Source organism: Pan paniscus, chromosome 12 (genome assembly GCF_029289425.2).
Source record: "Pan paniscus chromosome 12, NHGRI_mPanPan1-v2.0_pri, whole genome shotgun sequence".
In the NCBI taxonomy this organism is placed as follows: Eukaryota; Metazoa; Chordata; class Mammalia; order Primates; family Hominidae; genus Pan; species Pan paniscus.
In genome coordinates, this window is record NC_073261.2 from 82,971,622 (window position 1) to 82,993,172 (window position 21,551).

Genomic DNA, 21,551 nt, shown 5'->3' on the forward strand with positions numbered 1-21,551 from the left:
GCAATCACAGCTCACTGCAGCTTTGACCTCCTGGGTTCAAGTGATTCTCCCACCTCAGCTTCCCAAGTAGCTGGGAACACAGGAGCACACCACCATGACTGGCTAATTTTAAAAATTTTTTGTAGAGATGGGGTCTCACCATGTTGCCTGGGCTTCTCTTTCTGCTTTCAAGCTTATCTCTTTGTCTTTGTCTTTTGACAGGTTTGATTTTAATGTGTCTGGGTCTTTTTTAGTTTATCCTATCTGGAGTTTATTGAGCTTCTTGGATGTTTATATTCCTGTCTTTCATCAAACTTGGGAAGTTTTGGTCATTATTTCTTTAGATAATCTCTTTACCTCTTTCTCTCTCTCTCTTCTCCTTCTAGAATTCCCATAATGTTTGTTCACCTGATGGCGTTCCACAGGTCCCTTGGACTTAGTCACATTTCTTTAATCTTTTTTTTGTTCCTCAGACTCAATAATTTCCCTTGTCTTATCTTCAGGTTCATTGATTATTTCCTTTACCTACTCAGATATGCCTTTGAATCCCTCTAATGAATTTTTTACTTCAGTTCTTGTACATTTTAGTGGTAGGTATTTTTATGTTTCTTTTTAGGTTTCTATCTATTTATTAATATTTTCATTTTGTTCATGTATCATTTTCTTGACTTTCTCCATGTCTTCTTTTAGTTTTTTGAACAGCTTCAAGATATTTGTTTTAAAGCCTTTGTCTCTACCATCAAGTCTTTCTCAGGGCCAATTCCTGTTGGGTTCCCCGCCCCCTCTTTGAATTGGCTATCTTTCCCTGTTTCTTTGTATGCCTAGCAGGGTTTTGTTTGTTTGTTTTGTTGTTGTTGTTGGAAACAGGATGCTTGAATCTAATAGTGTAGTAACTCTGGAAATCAGATTCTCCCTCTTTCTCAGGGTTTGCTGATTTCTGTTTTTACTTTTGTTGTTTGGTTGTGGTAGGCTTTGTCTGTGTCAGGGGGTCTGCCTGATGTGTAAGCTTAAGTTTTTCTCAGGTCTTTTTTGAGCCTGCACCTTTCATTGGGTGTGTGTGGTAACCTTCTACCTTCCCCTGATATGTGGTTTCTTTTGAATGTCCTATACTTTAAATATCTGGCTTCTGAAAGTGGGAAAAGAGAAAAATGAAGAAGAAAATAAAAGCAAAAAAAAAAAAAAAAAAAAGGAAAAAAAGTGAATTGCCCTTTAAATTCCTTGCAAGTTGCTTCAGCCTGAGGGGAGGGGTTTGTAACTGTGCTAAGAGGGTTGCAACAATGGCTGCCTGCCTATGTGTTTGTATCTCCAAGATCAGAACAGCAACCATTGATCAAAGCACAGATCCCCAGATTTTTGGAGGACGGGATCCTCATCCCACAGGCTTTGTGTAAGCTGATCCTGGAGCATGTGCATAGTTGCCCGCCATGAGGCTAGGGATTGGTTAGCTGCTACAGTTCTAGGAGCTGAAACTGACCAAAATTGACTGCAATTTACTGTCCAATCCTTCAGATAGACTACAGAATTTCAAAATAGTTACACTAGACCCATTCTGCCAGTGCAGTTGTTGCCTTCGTGAGAACACAGGTTCCTAGTGCTTCCTACTTAGTCATCTTTCGAGAATTCTTTCACTGGTTTTGTTTTGTTTCGATGCTTTATTAATAAAAATTGGCATTATATTTGAAATAAGTAATCCATTGCTTTAAAGATTTGGAAAAACAATTCCCTTGGAAAAACTAGTTATGTTTATTCTTTCCCCCTTAGTGCTGTCAAAAATCGGATAACATAGAGACAAATCTCTAAGCAGAAAGTTTTATTTAGGAATATATATATATATAAAAACAGAATTGTAAATTGGGATATATGCAAAGACCAGAGTGGTTTTTGGTATGTCCAAAGTACAAAGGAAATGTTGGGATTTTACTGGGAAAGGGAAATATTACATAAAATGTTTTGAAACAAAGTTCATTAAATTACAGGTCATTTCAGCAGCTACTAGGTAAAACTAGTCTTAAGGCTATGGGAGGTTATTTCAGCAGCTGGGCTTGTGAGACAGTTCCTGGAGCTGGGACTTTGTGTCCTGAGTGCTTTTTCCCTGGGTTCCTTGACTCTGATTTGCTTGGATATGACAGGAATAACTCCAATTCCTATAATCAGTTTTTGCAGTGCCTTAACTCTTGTGTTTTAGCATTTGTGACAGGCAGATTAATGGCCCTTCAAAGATCTCAGATCCTAATTCCCGGAATCTATAAATGCTATCTTGTAAGGAAAAGGGGATCTTTGTAGATGTGATTAAGAATCTTGAGTTGGGGTGATGATTATCTTGGCTTAGCTGGGTGGGCCCTAATGAAATTGCCTATACAAAGGAGGCAGAGGGAGATTTGGGAGACAGAAGAAAAGAGTATGACCACAGTGACAGAGATTGGAGTAATGTAGATATGGTTTGATATGGTTTGGCTTGATATGATTTGGCTGTGACCCCATCCAAATCTCATCTTGAATTGTAGTTCCCTTAATCCCCATGCATCGTAGGAGGGAACTGGTGGGAGGTAACTGAATCATGGGGGTGATGGTTTTATAAGGGGCTTTTCTCCCTTTGCTTGGCTCTTGTTCTCTCTCCTGCTGCCCTGTGAAGAGGTGTCTTCCACCATGATTGTAAATTTCCTGAGGCCTCCCCAGCCATGCAGAACTGTGAGTCAATTAAACCTCTTTTCTTTACAAATTATTCAGTCTCGGGTATTTCTTCATAGCAGCATGAAAACGGACTAATACGCAGCTATAAGCCAAGAAATACTGACAGCCACCAGCAGGTGGAAGAGATCAAGATGGGATTCTGCTGTAGGGTCTCTAGAGGTACCTTGCTGACACGTTGATTTTGATACCCTTGATACTGATTTCAGACTTCTGACCTCTAGAACTATGAGAGAATCAATATAGTAAAGGTAAATCGTGTGCTCCTTGTTATCAGCGTCTCTTCTATTTAGTATTACCTTTTCCACAGAGTCTAACTCATTGCCTTCAGTATTATAACTGTGTTTCAATTATGTATTGCTGCATGACAAACAACCCCAAAATTTAATGACTTAACAATTTATCATTTCTCACAATTCTGTGTGGCAGGCGGGTTTAGCTGGGCAGTCCTTCTTCGCCATGTGTTGTTATCTGGGATCACTCACGTGGCTGCTTTCATCTGAGACCTCAGCTGGGGCTGATAGAACCAACATGGCTTCACACTCACATTTCTGGGGCTGGAAGTAGAAGCATAAATGACTGGGGGCCAAAGTGGCCTCTCTCTAGAAGGGTAGTCAGGACTTCAAGAGGGTGAACCCAGAAGCTGCCATGCTTTGTAAAGCTTAAGCCAGAACTAGCACAGTGTCACTTCTGCTGCCTGATCAAAGCAAGTCATAAGGCATCCTAGAGTCAAGGAAACGGGAAATAGACCCACCTCTTCGAAGGAAGGAGGCACTTACATATAAGGAATGATAGAAGTTTGTTGACCATCTTTGGAAAAAGTCTATCAGAAACTGTTTAGTAAATGATTATTGAATTAAACTATAACAATTAATTGATTCTGAGATTTTAGAAATGATTTTTTAGGAACATTTTCTAAAAAATAATTCCTGGTTAAAAAATACCCATGTAAGCTGCCCAAATGGGACCTTGCACACATGAAGAATTCAAGAGATTGATGTTTACTCACCAACTCGCTGTGTAAAGGAGTGGAAATGTGTTTCCTGGCCCACCTTTGGGCCAGTGACTTCACAGGGGGCGTGGCAGGGCTCTTCCAGGACCAAGACCTTTCACTTCCCTGTCTCAGGATAGTATTGTAATAGGCAGTTTAGTGATTTGGGAATTCTCCACCTTGAAAGCAACTTCTGAAAGGGAAGGATTAGAAAAACAACACGTCATTAGACAGGCATGACAACATGTGCCTGTAGTCTCAGCTACTTAGGAGGCTGAAGCAAGAGGATCACTTGAACCCAGGAGTTTGAGGCTGCAGTGAGCTCTGACTGTGCTACCGCACTGTTAGCCTGGGTGACAGAGCAAGACTCTGTCTCAAAAAAACAAAAAACAAAAAAAGTCCAAAAATCCCATGGCTACCTACAGAGGATTGGCAGGGAAACAGGGATACTGGTTGGAGCCCTGATCAGTCAGTGTGCTCCAAACAGAGGCCCTGAGGAGGATGCTTTCCTTCAAACATGGTTTGCCTGAAAGGGCTTCCTGGTAGATCCATCGCTATGAATACACAGACTTCCTGAGTGTGAGATTCTGACCACGGGACTCCTGACATCTCTTTTCTGATCACTCATTCTTTTGTTAACTACTCTAGGGAGAAAAGCTAGTGTCAGCCCAGTCTGAGGTAGGGAGAGGATTCCAAGAACAGAATCGGAGAGGATTCCAAGAGCAGAATCAGAGATGGGCTTCCTGATGGGATTTCAAACTGAGATTTCTTTTTATTAGTTGTTTCTATTTTATTAGTTTGCATTTGATCATATCCTTTGAAACGCATGTGCATGCTTTGTCTTCTTTGTACGTTTGTTTCCTTTGCGGGGGATGGGGGGATTATTTTTCTTAAGATGAGTTTGCTGTTTTTATCAGCAATCACTGTGGTGAGGAGACACAGGCCGTTAGATGATTTCTGTCTTGTGGGGTGGTTTTATAGGCCAGAATCTAGGGAATAGCTCCGTTTTAATAGTTTATTGGCTTCCCATTGAAATACTAACTGAAAACCCCCAGGCTTTGGCCTTCAGCATTTGTTTTCATCCAGTGACCAGATTTATGGTGTTTGCTCCATGGCCTGTGAATAAGTCCTGTTTTTAAAAACTGGACACAACCCACACCTTTACTACTGTTTCCTATGCAGTTCCTTACTCCTACATGGTGGCTTTGCTTGCCTTTGCTAGCTTTTCTTTTTATACCTCTGTACATTACTCTGTTGATCCCTATTCCTGAGATGATCGAGAATGATATGGGATGTGTGTGTAAGAAATGGGTGTGTGTGGATACCTCCCCCCCCCACCTTTTTTTCAACACGTTTCACCAGATGCCTTTTTCACTGCACAATAGTTTTCACTGGTATACTTTTTGTTCAGAAGCATGTGCTTCTGGCATTGCAACTTTTCATATGTGTGGCAGATCTTGAAGACAGGGTTTCTATGAGAAATTGGAGCTTGGTTTAAATTTTTTCTAGGCTGTTAGATGGCAGATTGGATTAAAAGCCTACCAAAATGGCCAAAGTTCAGATGCTCTAAAAACTCAAGAACTAGACCCTTGGCATTACCAAGATTAGATGTGGAATATGCAGACAAATTGACATAGCTGGAGTAGCAGCCTTCCACCTATGGCTTAACCCAGATGGGAGTAAGTTGTTCTTGGTGTCAAGGTTAGTGCCCCGGAGGAATGTATGGCCAGACAAATGTTCACACACAGGAGAGGCACAGAGAGTGTAACACACAGAGACTACTATGTTAAAATGGCTTCAGATTGATATGGAACCATTCTTGATATGCTAGTAAGTGCAGTAAGCTGATTATAGGACACTATATGAGGAGGGAGGTGTAGATGGACCTACATCAAAACATAAAACTGGTGGCTAAATTTAGTTGGTAAGTTCGTGGTGATTTTTAGATTTCTCTTTGTGGCATTCTTTATCTATTTTTTCCTCAATAACCATATAGTGCTAGAATAATATTTCTAAAGCTTTTAAAATAAAACAAAATGGTGGCTGGTAGGTGTTTTCTTTGATTCAGTAAACCTCTGTTGCTGACCTGTTTTGTCCAGGCCCTGGCTGGGCTCTGTGGAGTCTAGCGATGAACGGATCATGCCAAGGGTTGCCTTGTTGGTAGAGGTTACCGCCACTCTTGCTCTCTGCACCTTATGCTTTGTGCTAGGCAAGTAGAGATCTGCAAGTAGCTTCTGTGTTTCCCCAAGGGCCTCTCATCAGTTGTGCCTGCATATCCTTACCTGGTGGGAGAGGGAATAACTCACCTTTTGCATAGTCTGACAGTTCTGAATTTAAAGCTGCTTCATTCTCACTCTTTATCCTGATTTGTTTGTTTTCACCTATGTCTGTTTTATCCCATTCACAATTTTTAGTGGTCTCCTTTTTTCTTCCTAGGAGCTTGAACTTACAGAGCTTCAGTTTTTCCTTTTTGGCTATCACTTTTATTGTTTTCCAGGCTGGTTTTTGATCACATAGATAAACGTTTGAAATGCCTGTCACTGGAGAATTTACCCCCAGGGCTCGCTATATCTGCAGTGGTAACTTATTAGCCTGTTTGCTTGTTTGGGTGAACTAGAATTGAACTGTTTGTAAACCAGTGAGACAAGCTTTATTTATTTGTGTTTAAGAACATTTCAAGCTCTGGCAGGGTACTCATTTTATTAACTCAAATGATGATTCTGAATGCCACTACATTTATACCTGATGATGCATTTTGTGAAATTGTTAATGTGTTACTATCTTGGTCATAATTCCTTTTCTCCTTGCCTGTCTTAAGGACTCTGTCCTTGTGTTTCGCTTCACTCACTCGGCAACTGTTTAGTAGGCACCAGCTGTAAACTGGGCATTATACTCAGTATCTTAAATATTGTGGAGAAAATGAAGTCAGCTATGGTTTCTTCTTGTGCAGAGTGTATAATCTAGTGGGCAAAATAAGCAAGAAAACAGGAAGTTTCATGTATGACATGCTGCCTGTGTTAGGGAAAGCAAAGGGTGTAGTGTACAACTGAGGACAGGTACCTAAGCTAGACTTGAGATATCAGGGAATGTGTCCTGGAAGAAGTCTGCCTAAGCCCAAAGTTGAAAGATTATTTGGAGTTAGTCTGACAGGAGGGGTGCGGTGGGCAGCAGAGGCGGAGAGTGGAGGTGTTCCTGGCAGAAAGTACAATGTTTGCCACAATCTAGAGGGTAGAGAGAGCATAGAATGTTGATGGAACTAGAAGACATGGTCCTTAACCTACAGAAATCTGTGCTCTAGTTGGGGTGATAAGGGACACATTTAGTGAAGGTCCATGGGGTCACCATGTTTCTACTCTCTAGCCTAGTCCATCTGCTCTTGTAACATATCTCTCCTGTTCAGAAACTGTCAAAGCCCATAAGACAGCAAAGCTGCTTAGCTTGGCATTCGAGTTTCTAAAAAAAATTTATGCCAGAAAAAAAATGTTTCTACCCTCTTTCGTCATGAAGTCCTCTTGTCATCCAGTCAGCTTAAGTACTTTTCCCTTGCATGCTGTCTTCTCTCCTTTTTAATCCAGTCTTACTAATTTTTCAAGGCTCATTTTGGTTTCCCTTTTCTTTTTTCTGTCTTTGCAACTCCGAGTCTCCCTCTGTCGCTCGCCCAGGCTGGAGTGCAGTGGTGTGATCTTGGCTCACTGCAACCTCCGCCTCCTGGGTTCAAGCGATTCTCTTGCCTCAGCTTCTGGAGTAGCTGGGATTACAGGCACGTACCACCACGCCCAGCTAAATTTTATATTTTTAGTAGAGACAGGGTTTCACCATGTTGGCCAGACTGGTCCCAAACTCCTGACGTCAAGGGATCCGCCCACTTCGGCCTCCCAAAGTGCTGGGATTACAGGTTTGAGCCACTGCAGCCGGACTTGGTTTCCATTTTCCCCACAAAACTATCCATAATGATGTCCCCGACCCAAATGATATATTTTCCAACTCCAAACTCTTATTGTAAATATCATTCACTTGACTAGTAAAATGGTTTGCCTTATGCTATTAGTTATATTGTATGTGAATACCTGTCTTCTTAACCAGGTTTTAAGCTCCAAGAGCACTGACTCTCTTTTACTCTTAGTATCTCCCATAGGATTGCGCCCAACATGAAGCATGTAGGTACTTTAAAAAAATATTTGCTACTTTTGTGAAAAAAATACGATCACATTACAGTTTTGATTAAGTAGCAAGTGAGAGAGAAGACTCACCTATTCTAGGATTCAGAGCAGGGAGATTCAAATATGACCTAAAATGGTCCTATGATCTTGGCCTTTTAAAGTAAGGCTAGATTACAGACCTTACATGGGCAGTCCAAAACCTATGAAATTCTTTTATATGGAGACACTATTATAAATGGTGATTCTTCTCTCAGTACAACCATGAAAACTAATATGGTCATGGTTAGTTGAAGGCTGGTGTTGATATCAGCCTAATTTCTGGATTCAAGATGCTGTCGAGTCTACAGTAGACCTTTTGGTGTAGTTGAGAATCAGAAGTGAGTGAAGTTTGGATAAGCCCCTTAAATAATTCTGGTTCTCCTACCCTCTACCTATTGAGAGTCTGTTTTATAATACACAAGAATTGTTAATGTTGCATATCCTTCAGACATACTATGTAAATATTTAACCAAGTCTTTACTAGCTTTTGGCTAATGCAGAGTTGAGATGATGCTCCCTGGTGAGTACATGGAACTCAGCTCTTTTGTGTTTGTAGTAAATTAGAACTCTGGCCTTTTAGCTGAACTAAACCAGAAATAGGGTTGACATTGCTGTGTTGAGGAACCTAAGAATGTTAGAAGGACACTTCCTGTATGCTCAGAGTGCTTGAACAAGGTTGAAATTTTCTGTAGAAAATAATTTTGGTATTTTTAAACCCTGACAAATGCATAGTTGATACTTCAAAGTCTGCACCATCAAGCATGGCCACAATAATTTTAACAGTATACTTTTGAAAAGATGTAGTCAAAAACCTACTTTGCTCTTAAAAACAAAACAATTAGTTAAAACGTTCACTGAAGTTTAATTTTCAGTAAGTACCTTCTTTATATAGCTTCCAAGATAAACTAGTTGGTAAATATTTGCTAAGGTAACTGCATGACGTAACTTGCTGTTTGGGACAATTAGCTTAATTCAATTAAAAGAATTACTTTAATCCTAGAATAGTAGCTCCACTGCCCTTTTCTCAGAGTGGTATTATGGTCAGCAGAGCCAGTTATCTATTAGGCAGTTTCTAGATCATAGTGATAGAATCATACGGTGTGCATAAGTGAGATTACGTGTGTTTCTTACTCAACCAAGAAATAGCAGGCCACTTATTTCTCTGGAACTTAATAACTGATTCCTCAAGAAGACATATCCATTGCCTTTCTGTTTGTATAGTGAGAGATTCTGAATGAGCAAATATGCTCAGGGATCCCAATACTAAACTCAAAGATTTACCTTTAAGTGACTTCTCTTCACAGAATCAAAAGCCAAGGAAAGGATATTAACAGTGGATATTGATGTTCTTGACCAGTTTTGCTCTGAAGTGGTCAAGAATATAACAATGGCCTGTAGTGGAATGATTTTGCTTTCTCCCTGTGTAAAACAGTGATCCTGTAAAACCCAAGTTTGTAATTTATTAACAAGGAAATGTACATATAATCATTTGTAGCTGCAAGAGACTAGCAATAACCAAAAGGCTTGTCATTAGGGATTAAGTAAATTACAGTCAATCATGCAATAGATTATTCTGTAGCCATTAAATGGAAGAAAATAGATCAGTGTGCCTGACATGGAATAATTTTGCAGATTAGGTGAAAAAAAACTCAAGGTGCAGAAAAGTGTATATAATATGATTATTTGTAAGGAAAAAAACTACAAACTAAAAGTATATACCTGTATGCACTGAATTTTTTAAAATAGGAAAGCTGAAATGCTATTACACAGTTCTATATGAGGAAAGGCACTGTGGGGAGTCTAGTGTGTATTTTTTAACATTTGCATTTTTACTTTTTCCATTAAAATATCTAATAAATAAAAAAGGAAATGAACATATTTTGGATAAAATGTTCAGTAAATATTTAATGGGTCTGTAATTTGGAAAGGAGTAAGGATTTCTTTTTTTAAAAGACTTTCGATTTTATGAAATAGGTAAAAGAATATGTATAAAATATGTATAAGGTTTAAAGAATAACAATGCAATAAACACCTTGGATCTAACACCTAGTTTAAGAAATAGAACATTACAGTAGTCTTCCCTTATCTGTGGGGGATACTTTTCAAGACCCCCAGTGGATGCCTCGAACCATGGATATGCTGAACCGTATATACACTATATTTTTTCCTATGCACTCATAGCTGTGATGAAGTTTATATATTAGGTGCAATTAGAGATTAACAACAATAACTAATAATAAAATAGAACAACTATAACAATATGCCAGCATCACTACTCTTGTGCTTTGGGGCCATTATTAAGTAAAATAAAAGTTCCTTGAACACAAGCCCTGTGACACCAGGACAGTTGATCTGATAAGAGTTGGCTACTAAATGACTAATGGCTGGTGGCATATACAACATGGATAGCTGGATAGAGAGCTGATTCACATCCTGGGCAGAATGGAGTGGGACAGCATGAGATTTCATCACCCTACTCATAATTTATAAATTAGGCACAGTAAGAGATTAACAACAGTAACTAATAATGAAATAGAGCAATTATAACAATATACTATAATAAAAGTTAAACGAGTGTGATCTTTCTCTCTCTCTCTCCCTCTCTCTCAAGATCTCTCTATAGATCTAAATATCTAATGGCACTCAGTTTAAAACTTATGAATTGTTTAGTTCTGGAATTTTCCGTTTAATATTTTCGAACCATGTTTGACCAAGGGAAACTGAAACCAAGGATGAGGATATCTATGGTTTCGCTTTCTGTGATTTCGTTACTGGTCACCAGCGGTTCAAAAATACTAAGTGGAAAAACCAGAAAGAGACAGTTCATAAGTTTTAAATGCTATGTCATTCACTTCACTTTATCTTATCACATAGGCAATTTATCTCACATGATAAAATCTCACATCATCACAAGAAGTAGGATGAGTACAGTATAAGGTATATATATAGAGAGAGACCACATTCATTTAACTTTTATTACAATATATTGTTATAATTGTTCAAGTTTATTATTATTGTTGTTAATCTCTTACTTTGCCTAATTTATAAATTAAACTTTATCACAGCTACGTATGTACAGGAAAAATCATAGTATATATGCAGTTCAGTGCTATCCAGTTTCAGGCATCCACTAGGGGTATGGAAATGTATCCCCTCAGATAAGGAGGGGACTACTGTAATGTTCCACTTCTTTTGCTAGGTGGTAGATCCAAAGTGTTTATTGTATTATTCTTTAAAGCTCACACACGGGGACTACTATACTACAGTTTACTCATGTTTTGTTGATGAACAAGTGGCTGCTGTGCATATGCTTGTACAAGCCTTCTGATGCCCGTTTTCAAGAGTTTATCTAGGCCATTTACCTTGGAGTAGCATTCTTGAGTCACTAGGTAAACACATCTCTGACTTTCAAGAAAATCCCAAATTATTTTTCAGAACTGTAGTAATTTTCATTTCCATCAACAGTGTCTGAAAGATTCAATACGTGGTATTATCAGACTTATTAGTCTTTGCCAATTTGAGGGTATAAAATAGTCTCTTGGCATAGTTTGGGTTTTGTTTTTTTTTTTTTGAGACGGAGTCGCTCTGTCTCCCAGGCTGGAGTGCAGTGGGACGATCTCGGCTCACTGCAAGCTCCGCCTCCTGGGTTCACGTCATTCTCCTGCCTCAGCCTCCTGAGTAGCTGGGACTACAGGCGCCCGCCACCTTGCCCAGCTAATTTTTTTTAATTTTTAGTAGAGACGGGGTTTCACTGTGTTAGCCAGGATGGTCTCGATCTCCTGACCTCGTGATCTGCCCATCTCGGCCTCCCAAAGTGCTGGGATTACAGGCGTGAGCCACCGCGCCTGGCCATCCCTTGGTATAGTTGAGCATCCTTTCTACTGTTTCTTGACCACTTATGTTTATTTTCTGTGAATTTCATTTTGATAGGTGTGTCCATTTTTATATTATTTGTCGTTTATTCAGTGATCACTTGAGTTCTTTGTATATTCTGGATACTGATTATGTAATTCTTAGATATATATATATACAAATGTTCTCCCCATTTGTGGCCTGTATTTTTATTTTTAATTTAAAAACTTTATTATCCAGAGGGAGACACTATATCTTCCAATGCTGTTCATTATATAAACATCCTTGAATAGAGTCCGGAAAGTCCAGAACAAAAGGCAGTCAGTGCTTCACTTTGCAATAGTGGCACAGTGGCAGTAACTCATCTTGTCTCTCAACAGCATCTGTCTCCCATTTCTGGTGAAAATTCTAGTGAATTCTCCCATGAATACATCACACTGTTGGCTCCTTCGATTAATCTAAGTGATGAGTTGGCACCAAATCCATTCAGTTTGTCTCATACAACATTTAATTAAGGTTACTACCAGTAGGACACCAAGCAGCAGGATGAGCTCAGCTTTCAGTATTGACATCAACTATGCCACCCAGCATCTCAGATCCAATCACTTGTGCAAATCCCAGAAACCAACAGGGTCTATGGTAGAAACTCAAAAGGCTGTCTTTTGAAGTTTTTGTATTGACCTTTCCATTTAGTCCAAGCCATTAAGCCAGGTACAGCAGAATGTATTAGTGATTGTACAGACTTTATCTTATCTTAACCTGTAGATTGGAAGTCTAAGAAAATTTTTCATTTATATTGTTATGACTTGCCCTGTGAATTGAAGCAAACCCGAGTGGCTTTATGGGCTGAAGTGCTATCAGTGATTACCTCAGTTAAAATCAGCTGATAAATTTTGTACCATGTTTTTAATTGAATGACTCTTATAGCAGGACTATCCAACCACAGGCTGTGCAAAAATAATGAGTTGCTTATACCTCTGGGAAGCTTCTGTGAATAACCAAGCATAACCCCATTCTGGAGAGATCTTCGTAGACATCTGAGAGCTATATGACCTACTGGTGGTATTTCCTTAAACATTTGAAATTTGCTCACAGCCACCCTTAAGGTGCAAATCACCGTGTTTGGTTGGGGGAAGAGTTAATGCCTGCTTTCACAAAAGAAATAGAGTCCCAAGGACACACCTAGTACTCCTGTAAAGAAAGCATTTGTTTACAGTTTGGGGAGATCCCTACGTCAGTTGAGGAGCATATGTTGATAGTGCCTCCATTGAACAATCAGCTGGTAAATCTTAAAGTTTCTAGTTTAGTCCAAAGAATGTATTCTAGTCCTTGGTTTTGGAGGGATTGCTTAAGTACAGTCATTCCAACCTATCCAGTTCTGCCCACACCAACAGCTGAGTGGCATTCAGCTGTCCCTTGCAATGATTGAGCTATGGCTACAGAAAAGGGAAGGACATTCAGAGATATTGACAGGTGCTTGGAGCCAAGGCCATAACATATAGTTTCTGATAGGCTTCTCAGTAAGGTTAAGGGGAAAGCAATCAAATTGTGCTTCAGGTCATCTGAGGGAGGCTCACAGACCGAGCAGTTGGTTAAATTTAATGTGCTCATGACAGTTTGGGGGAAGAGCAGAGCATTTTCCTTGGTGAGGAAGGCTCTTGGGGCAATTTCAAAAAACAGACACCATTAATGTTCTTCCTCCCACTGTACCTCCCGGGGTCTGAGATAGTCTCTTCCCAGGTGTCAAGGTTATTCTCTCTACTTCCTCAAAATCAGTTCTCCCATTTCAATATTTATAACTTTGTCTTTTTTCCAGTTGCTCCCTACTTGCAACCAGATGTTTTGTCTAGAATAGTCAGGTACAAGAGAAACAAGGCATTTTTATAAATTTTACAGAGACCCTTTATGTACTCATGGGCCACCTTAGGAAGACTCAACAAGCTGTGTACTCAAGCAAGTAGTCATTATCTTATGATTTAGAACCAGGTTAATCCTTTTAAGAGAATCCAGGTGGCTAAATAGAATTAAGTTAGAATTTCCTAGGGCTCTTTTGGCCAGGCTGCCACATGGAAGGTGTTGTACTAACTAGGCTGCCTGGATTTGTCATTAGGGGAAAGAAAGAAGCATTATGCCAGGAGTGCTCAGGGGAGAATCCCAAATTTTCAAAATAGGTTAAAAAAAAAAAACCCTCATGCATTTCTTTTTTCTTTTCTTTCTTTCTTTTTTTTTTTGGTGGCAAGGTCTCACTCTGTTGCCCAGGCTGGAGTACAGTTACACGATCTCAGCTCACTGTAACCTCTGCCTCCCAGGTTCAAGCGATTCTGTTGCATCAGCCTCCTAAGTAGCTGGGATTACAGGCAGATGCTACCTCAACTGGCTAATTTTTGTATTTTTAGTACAGACAGGAGTTCACCATGTTGGCCAGGTTGGTCTCGAACTCTTGAACTCAAGTAATTTGCTGGGCTCAGTCTCCCAAAGTGCTGGAATTGCAGGCATGAGCCACCTTGCTCAGCCCTCCCTTCCTTCCTCCCTTCCTTCCTCCCTTCCTTCCAGGAGTCTCTTGTTGCCCAGGTTGGAATGCAGTGGTGCAGTCTTGGCTCACTTCAACCTCCACCTCCCAGGTTCAAGTGATTCTCCTGCCTCAGCCTCCTGAGTAGCTGGGATTACAGGTGTGCACCACCATGCCTGGCTAATTTTGTATTTTTCTTTTAGTAGAGATGGGATTTCTCCATGTTGGTCAGGCTGGTCTTGAACTCCCGACCTCAGGTGATCCGCTCACCTGGGCCTCCCAAAGTGCTCGGATTACAGTCGTGAGCCACTGCGCCTGGCCCTGGCTATTTGTTTATGCTGTTTTAAAGCCTTGAAGTCAATGGAATTTAATTTGTATACATAGTAGTGAAACAGAAAAAGTTCCCTTGTCCCCCTTGCAGGGTGTGTGAGTCCCCCTCACAAGGTGTGTGATGAGATTGTAGCTCGCTTCTTAGCGCCCAGCTGCTCAAACCTGTAGGGGAACATACAGACAGGCAGGCTGTGGGGCTCCCACTCCACAGCAGTGTCGAGGGGTGAATGTTTACGGCTGAAGCCCCAGTGGGTGTGTGTTACAGAGTGCACTTTCAGTTTAGCTGTCCATAGGCAGCTTGTGTTAGTCAGCTCAATTAGAACCCCTTGCCTTGTTGCAAGGACAGAGGGCTTTCTGTATCCCAGGGTTCTTGCCTTGATATACCGGAAGAATTTGATCACACGTAGGCTTGGAGAATTAGTCCAGGGTTTTATTGATTGGAAGTAGCTCTCAGCAGATGGGGGAACCAGAAGGGAGATGGTTTTCCCCTGGATTTGGGCCACTCAGCGGCCTGTCTCTTTTCTGACTGCCCTGGCCAAACTCCTCATTGTTTCGCCAGTCGATGGCCTGCTGGTGCCTGTTGGTGTATTCCTGCCATCCAGCCGCTTGTGTGTTCCTCCGCCCATGTGCCCCTCTTGTCATCCAGCCGCTTGTGTGCCTGCGTGCTAGGGTCTTGGGGGATTTTATAGGTACAGGATGGGGGCATGGCGGGCCAGGGTGGTCTTGGGAAATGCAGCATTTGGGCGCGAAGGTAGGAGTGCTTGTCTTCACCTAGGTCCGTGGGCACAGGCCGGAGACAGAGCCTCCTTCGCCAGGAACCTGCCCTTCTCCTCCCAGCACTTCCCTGCCCCCTTCTCATATCAGTGGGAGCTTGGGATCCAATTGTAATTTTGTCTGTGTGGATAATCAGTTACCACACTACGTTTCTCTGTGATCTGCAGTATTAGCTCTTACACAAATCAAGTTTTATACGTATATTAATATATGTCTGCTCCTGTGCTTTCTATGCTATTTTATTGGCTTACTTGTACTCACAGTCCTAATTACATGAGTGTTATGGTTTTTTTTTAGCTATCTGGGTGAGTCCTCCAACCTTGTTCTTCTTTAAGATTATCTTTGCTACTCTTACTCTTGGCCCTTGATGTGTCTATATACAATTTAAAATCTACTTCTCAGGGCTGAGCACAGTGGCTCATGCCTGTAATCCCAGCACTGTGGGAGGTGGAGGCAGGCCAATCACCTGCGGTCAGGAGTTGGAGACCAGCCTGGCCAACATAGTGAAACCTCATCTCTACTAAAAATATGAAAAATTAGCCAGATGTGGTGGTGTGCACCTGTAGTGCCAGCTACTCAGGAGGCTGAGGCACGAGAATTGCTTGAACCTAGGAGGCAGAGGTTGCAGTGAGCCGAAATTGCACCACTGCACTCCAGCCTGGGCAACAGAGCAAGGCTCTGTCTCAAAAAATAAATAAATAAAATGAAGTCTTGCAGACACACACACACACACACACACACACAATTACTGTTTTTATTGGAATTGCATTGCATTTATAATCAATTTGGGGAGAATGTCATCTTTATAATATGGAATCCTCTCATCTATGAGCACAGCACATCTCCTTTGTTTGTTTGTTTGTTTGTTTTCTGAGATGGAGTCTCACTCTGTCGCCCAGGCTGGAGTGCAGTGACGTGATCTTGGCTCGCTGCAACCTCTGCCTCCCAGGTTCAAGTGATTCTCCTGCCTCAGCCTCCAGAGTAGCTGGGATTACAGGCATGCACCGCCACACCTGGCTAATTTTATATATTTTTAGTAGAGACAGTTTCTCCATGTTGGTCAGGTTGGTCTTGAACTCCTGACCTCAGGTGATCCACCCGGCTCGGCCTCCCAAAGTGCTGGGATTACAGGTGTGAGCCACCACACCCAGCAGCACATCTCCTTTTTAAGGCATATCATTTTTTTTTTCCAAAAAAAATCTCCCTATTAAAAATATGAAATACCAGTGTGGAAAAAAAGAACCTTGACCTCTATCTCACACTATACACAAAAATTAATTTTAAATGGATCATAGACCTCAGTGTAAAAGCTAAAACCATAAAGCTTCTAGAGGAAGATATACGATATCTTTCTTAGATAGGTAGGTAGAGATTTCTTAGGCATAGAAAGCATGAATCATAAAAGAAAAAAATTGATTAAATAGTGGACTTTGTCAAAAATTTTAAAATTCTGCCCATCAAAAGACATTATTAAATAAGTTGGCAAGCCACAGACTAGAAGAAGGTATATGCCATGCATATATATGACCAAGGAAATCAACCTATTAAAAATGAGCAAAAATCTTGAAGAGATACTTCACAAAGGGTCATAATAATGACCAAAGCACATGAAAAGTGCTCAACGTCATTAGTCGTCAAGGAAATGCAAATCACAATCATGGGAGATACACTGTTGCATACCCACAAGGATGGCTACAAAGGAAGGAAAAACAAAACAACAGCAAATGTTCAAAGGACTGTAGAAATCTCCATCAGAAATCTACCTTACTGTTGGGAGTGTAAAATGGTATAATTATTTCAGGAAACTGTCAGTTTCCTAAATGGTTAGACATGTTACAGTTTTATTCTCGGATATTAATCCAGGAGAAATGAAAACGTGTCCTTAAAAAGTCTTATATTAGAATTTTATAGCAGCTTTATTCATAATAGTAAAAAAAAAAAAAAAGGTAAAGAACCCATGCCTGTCAAGAGGAGAATTAATAAACAAACTTACAGATTCATATAATGGAATACTACTCAACAGAAAAAGAACCAGACTATTGATATATTGAATAACATGGATAAATTTCATAAACTCTGTGCTGAGTGAAAAAAGCAAGCCAAAAAAATGTATTATTGCTGGGCACAGTGGCTCACGCCTGTAATCCCAGAACTTTGGGAGGCTGAGGTGGGCGGATCACAAGGTCAGGAGATCGAGACCATCCTGGCTAACACGGTGAAACCCCGTCTCCAATAAAAGTACAAAAAATTATCCGGGCGTGGTGGCGGGCGCCTGTAGTCCCAGCTACTTGGGAGGCTGAGGCAGGAGAATGGCGTGAACCCAGGAGATGGAGGTTGCAGTGAGCCGAGATCGCGCCACTGCACTCCAGCCTGGGCAACAGAGTGAGACTCCGTCTCAAACAAACAAACAAACAAAAATGTATTATTACATTTATATGAAATTCTAGAATAGACAAAACCAAACTGTAATGATAGAAATCAAATCAGAGGTTCCTTTGTGGGGCGGGAGTTTGCTGGGAAGGGGCATGGGGGATCTTTATGGGATGATGGAAATTTTCTGAGTCTTGATAGGGGTGTGGATTACGAGTGTATGTATTTGTGGGTTGAATGGTACACTTGATCACAGCATTTTGCTGTGTGTAAAAACGTTTCAGTTTTTTTAAAATGTGATATTCTGGATTTCAATTAATAGGAACATAACATGTAGAGCTGATAAAAATGGGTAGGTTAGGGAATATTTATGTCACCCCTTCGGAGTAATTCTTTAATAGTTATGGAGACAGTTTGTTCCTAAATGCCATATTTAGCTTGAGCTTTTTGGTCAGTGGTGCAGTCTGAGGAACTATTCTACTTTCATAGTTCAAGAGAAGTTTTTTAAAGTTGAAAAAGATAATTCTTACAAGTTCAGCAAGGATTAGATTTCCAGAACTTCACATGCCAAGACTGTACTTCTCATAACCATACTCCAAACCAGTGGTTCTCAGTCAGGGGCCATTTTGTCCCACAAGGTATATTTGGCAATGTCTAAAGACATTTTCATTGTCATGATTGTTGGGGAGGGGTGTTGTGCTGCTGGCATCTAGTGGGTAGAAGCCACGGAGGCTGCTAAACATCCCACAATGTGTAGGACAGTCCCCTGAAACAAAGAGTTATTTGGTCCAAACTGTCATTGGTGCCAGGGTTGGGAACGCTTGTTCTAGACCTGTCCTTATCACTGAAGCTGAGTCAGTCTCAGTCAATCTGGTGTTGACTCTACTTATAGTCCAAATCAGTTGTGGAAACTAGGCATTGGCACAGATTACATATTTCTTCCCTGATAAAATTTAATATCAAATATTTGTAAACATACATAATCTTAAATTTTGAGATAAAAGTTCATGGATTGAGAGCACTTCAGAAATCAGAATTACCATTTGTGTTGATTGTTAAATTCTTAAGATGCTGTAGATTCTGTTTTTAACTGTATTTAATTAAATATCCAAACAACCGTACTTATCTTCCTTTTTTTTAAAAAAAGGCTTTATTGTCAGATCAAAGGGAATAAATGATAATAACTTTTTTCCTCCTTCTTTCACAGAATGACAGGGAGAGAGTTTTTCTCTCGTTTCCCAGAACTATATCCTTTTCTTCTCAAACAGTTGGAAACTGTAGCCAATACAGTAGACAGGTAAGAAGAGAATTGGGTGGGGCAAAATGAACTCAAGGATGTGAATTACCTTAGTAATTGAGATTTTCCCTCTAGGCAGCTGTTTTTAATAAAATTCTTCCCTTTTTTAAATTTGTTTAAATTTTTTCCTTGAGACAGGGTCTTTCCCTGTCACCCAAGCTGGAGTACAGTGGTGGCCACCACTCCTTGCCCATTTTTGTATTTTTTGTAGAGATGGGGTTTCGTCATGTTTCCCAGGCTGGTCTCAAACTCCTGAGCTCAAGCAATCTGCCCACCTGGGCCTCCCAAAGTGTGGGGATTACAGGCTTGAGCCACTGTGCACGGTCAGACTGCTTCCTTGCATAAAATTGGCTTTTTTATTAAAGTGCTTTTTTGTAATTATATCATATTGCTTGGTTCTCTGTAGTAAATTTGTACCTGAAAAGTTGTGTAAAATCCTGTCTTTATATTTTAAAAATCCTATTTTATGTTAAAGTTTATCAAACTTAATTCCATTTTCGGTGGTACAGAAACTAGGAATCACATGGTGATTTCTTCTGTTATGAATTATTTTCTTCCTATTTTTAAAAAAATCTGTGTTTACATATTGAGTTTGCTTTATGCATACCTGTCATTTTTTATTACTGGCTTGCTGCAACTTACCATTGTGAAACTATAGCGATTAGCTGACTAATATGATCACTTGTGTTCAGAAATGGTTCTTGTGTACCTGAGCAGAAATGGCCAGTGTTCTTGGAAACACAGAGCAAAGCCATTACGAGGGCTTTCCAGTCTTATAGTTCACCATTGTCTTAAAAATCACATTCTGGCTGGTGCGGTGGCTCACACCTGTAATCCCAGCACTTTGGGAGGCCAAGGCAGGTGGATCACCCGAGGTCAGGAGTTCAAGACCAGCTTGGCCAACATGGCGAAACCCTGTCTCTATTAAAAATACAAATATTAGCCAGGCTGGTGGTGCGCACCTGTGATCCCAGCTACTTGGGAGGCTGAGGTAGGAGAATCACTTGAACCCAGGAGGCAGAGGTTGCAGTGAGCTGAAATCTTGCCACTGCACTCCAGCTTGGGTGACAGAAAAATACTCTGTCTCAAAAAAAGAAAAAAAAAACACACACACATTCTGAAGCTGGTAGTGGAATTTTTAGTATGGACATCATAAAGCATGTCTTTTGTATTTTTCCTATAATTTTGCACTTGGTATGAATGTACACTAATTGTCTATAATTAGAAAATAAAAGTAATGAATTTTACTTCTGGTTATGATGCATTTGCTCACATTAGTAGTTTATGCTAATGTGCTTTTCTGGCCTTTAGTGACTATTCATGCTTTCTTAAATACATTTGGATGTTGAAAGTTTCACATTTCATGCTGTGGAACAGGCACGTCTCTACTGTAGGAACAGTTCTAATCAAAATAGCATACTCTAATTATGTAAATGATTAGCTTTGAGAAGAGGATCCTGTACGAAAGCCCAATTCCCTGTTTTGCTAGTAGTTTTTTCTTATGATGCACATTTGGGAGATAAGAAGTGAACGTAGAAAAAAAAAAAGAAAAAAGGAAAACTATCCCCTTGATTGTGGAGTCTCACTTCATATACATAATTTTTTTTTTGAAATGGAGTCTCACTGTGTCACCCAGGCTGGAGTGCAGTGGCGTGATCTTGGCTCACTGCAACCTCCGCCTCCTAGGTTCAAGTGATTCTCCCACCTCAGCCTCCCGAGTAGCTGGAATTACAGGCATGCGCCACCACATCGGCTAGTTTTTTGTATTAGTAGAGATGAGGTTTTACTATATTGGCCAGGCTGGTCTTGAACTCCTGACCTCACGTGATCCATCCGCCTCGGCCTCCCAAAGTACTGGGATTACAGGCATTAGTCACCGCACCCGGCCATATACATAATTATTTCATGAGAAAAATGTTTGAAGGAGGAGTGCTTCACTACCTAAATGTGAAATCTTTCATGTGTAATAATTGTTGTTTCAGTGATATGGGAGAACCAAATCGTCATCCAAGCATGTTTCTCTTACTTTTGGTGTTGGAGAGACTCTACGCTTCCCCGATGGATGGTACTTCTTCTGCTCTCAGCATGGGACCTTTTGTTCCCTTCATTATGAGGTAGTGTCATGCTGTGTAGAAATTGTCTAGGTGGGCGTGGGAGTTTTACGGGAATATTTTATCTTCTTCTTATTTCAGAAACTATTATATATATATATCATATATTATATATTTTATATATATATATATATTATTTGTTTGTTTGTTTTTTGAGACGGAGTCTCGCTCTGTCGCCCAGGCTGGAGTGCAGTGGCGCGATCTCGGCTCACTGCAAGCTCCCCCTCCCAGGTTCACGCCATTCTTCTGCCTCAGCCTCCGGAGTAGCTGGGGCTACAGGCACCCGCCACCACGCCCGGATAATTTTTTGTATTTTTAGTAGAGATGGGGTTTCACTGTGTTAGCCAGAATGGTCTCGATCTCCTGACCTTGTGATCTGCCCACCTCATTCTCCCAAAGTGCTGGGATTACAGGCATGAGCCACTGCGCCCGGCCATATTATATATATTTT

At 40.5% G+C, this 21,551-nt stretch overlaps 1 protein-coding gene across 4 annotated transcripts in view; it reads left to right on the plus strand.

The window, feature by feature from the left end:
- The window catches only part of THADA (THADA armadillo repeat containing), a 362,591-nt gene that overhangs the window by 146,301 nt on the left and 194,739 nt on the right, over nucleotides 1–21,551 (plus strand). For all 4 annotated transcript variants that reach the window (XM_003809126.5, XM_055108026.3, XM_003809127.7 and 1 more), the window contains 2 exons: nucleotides 18,900–18,989; nucleotides 20,972–21,103. In XM_003809126.5, coding sequence (XP_003809174.3) covers nucleotides 18,900–18,989; nucleotides 20,972–21,103 — 222 coding nt within the window. The remainder of the gene's footprint in view (nucleotides 1–18,899; nucleotides 18,990–20,971; nucleotides 21,104–21,551) is intronic.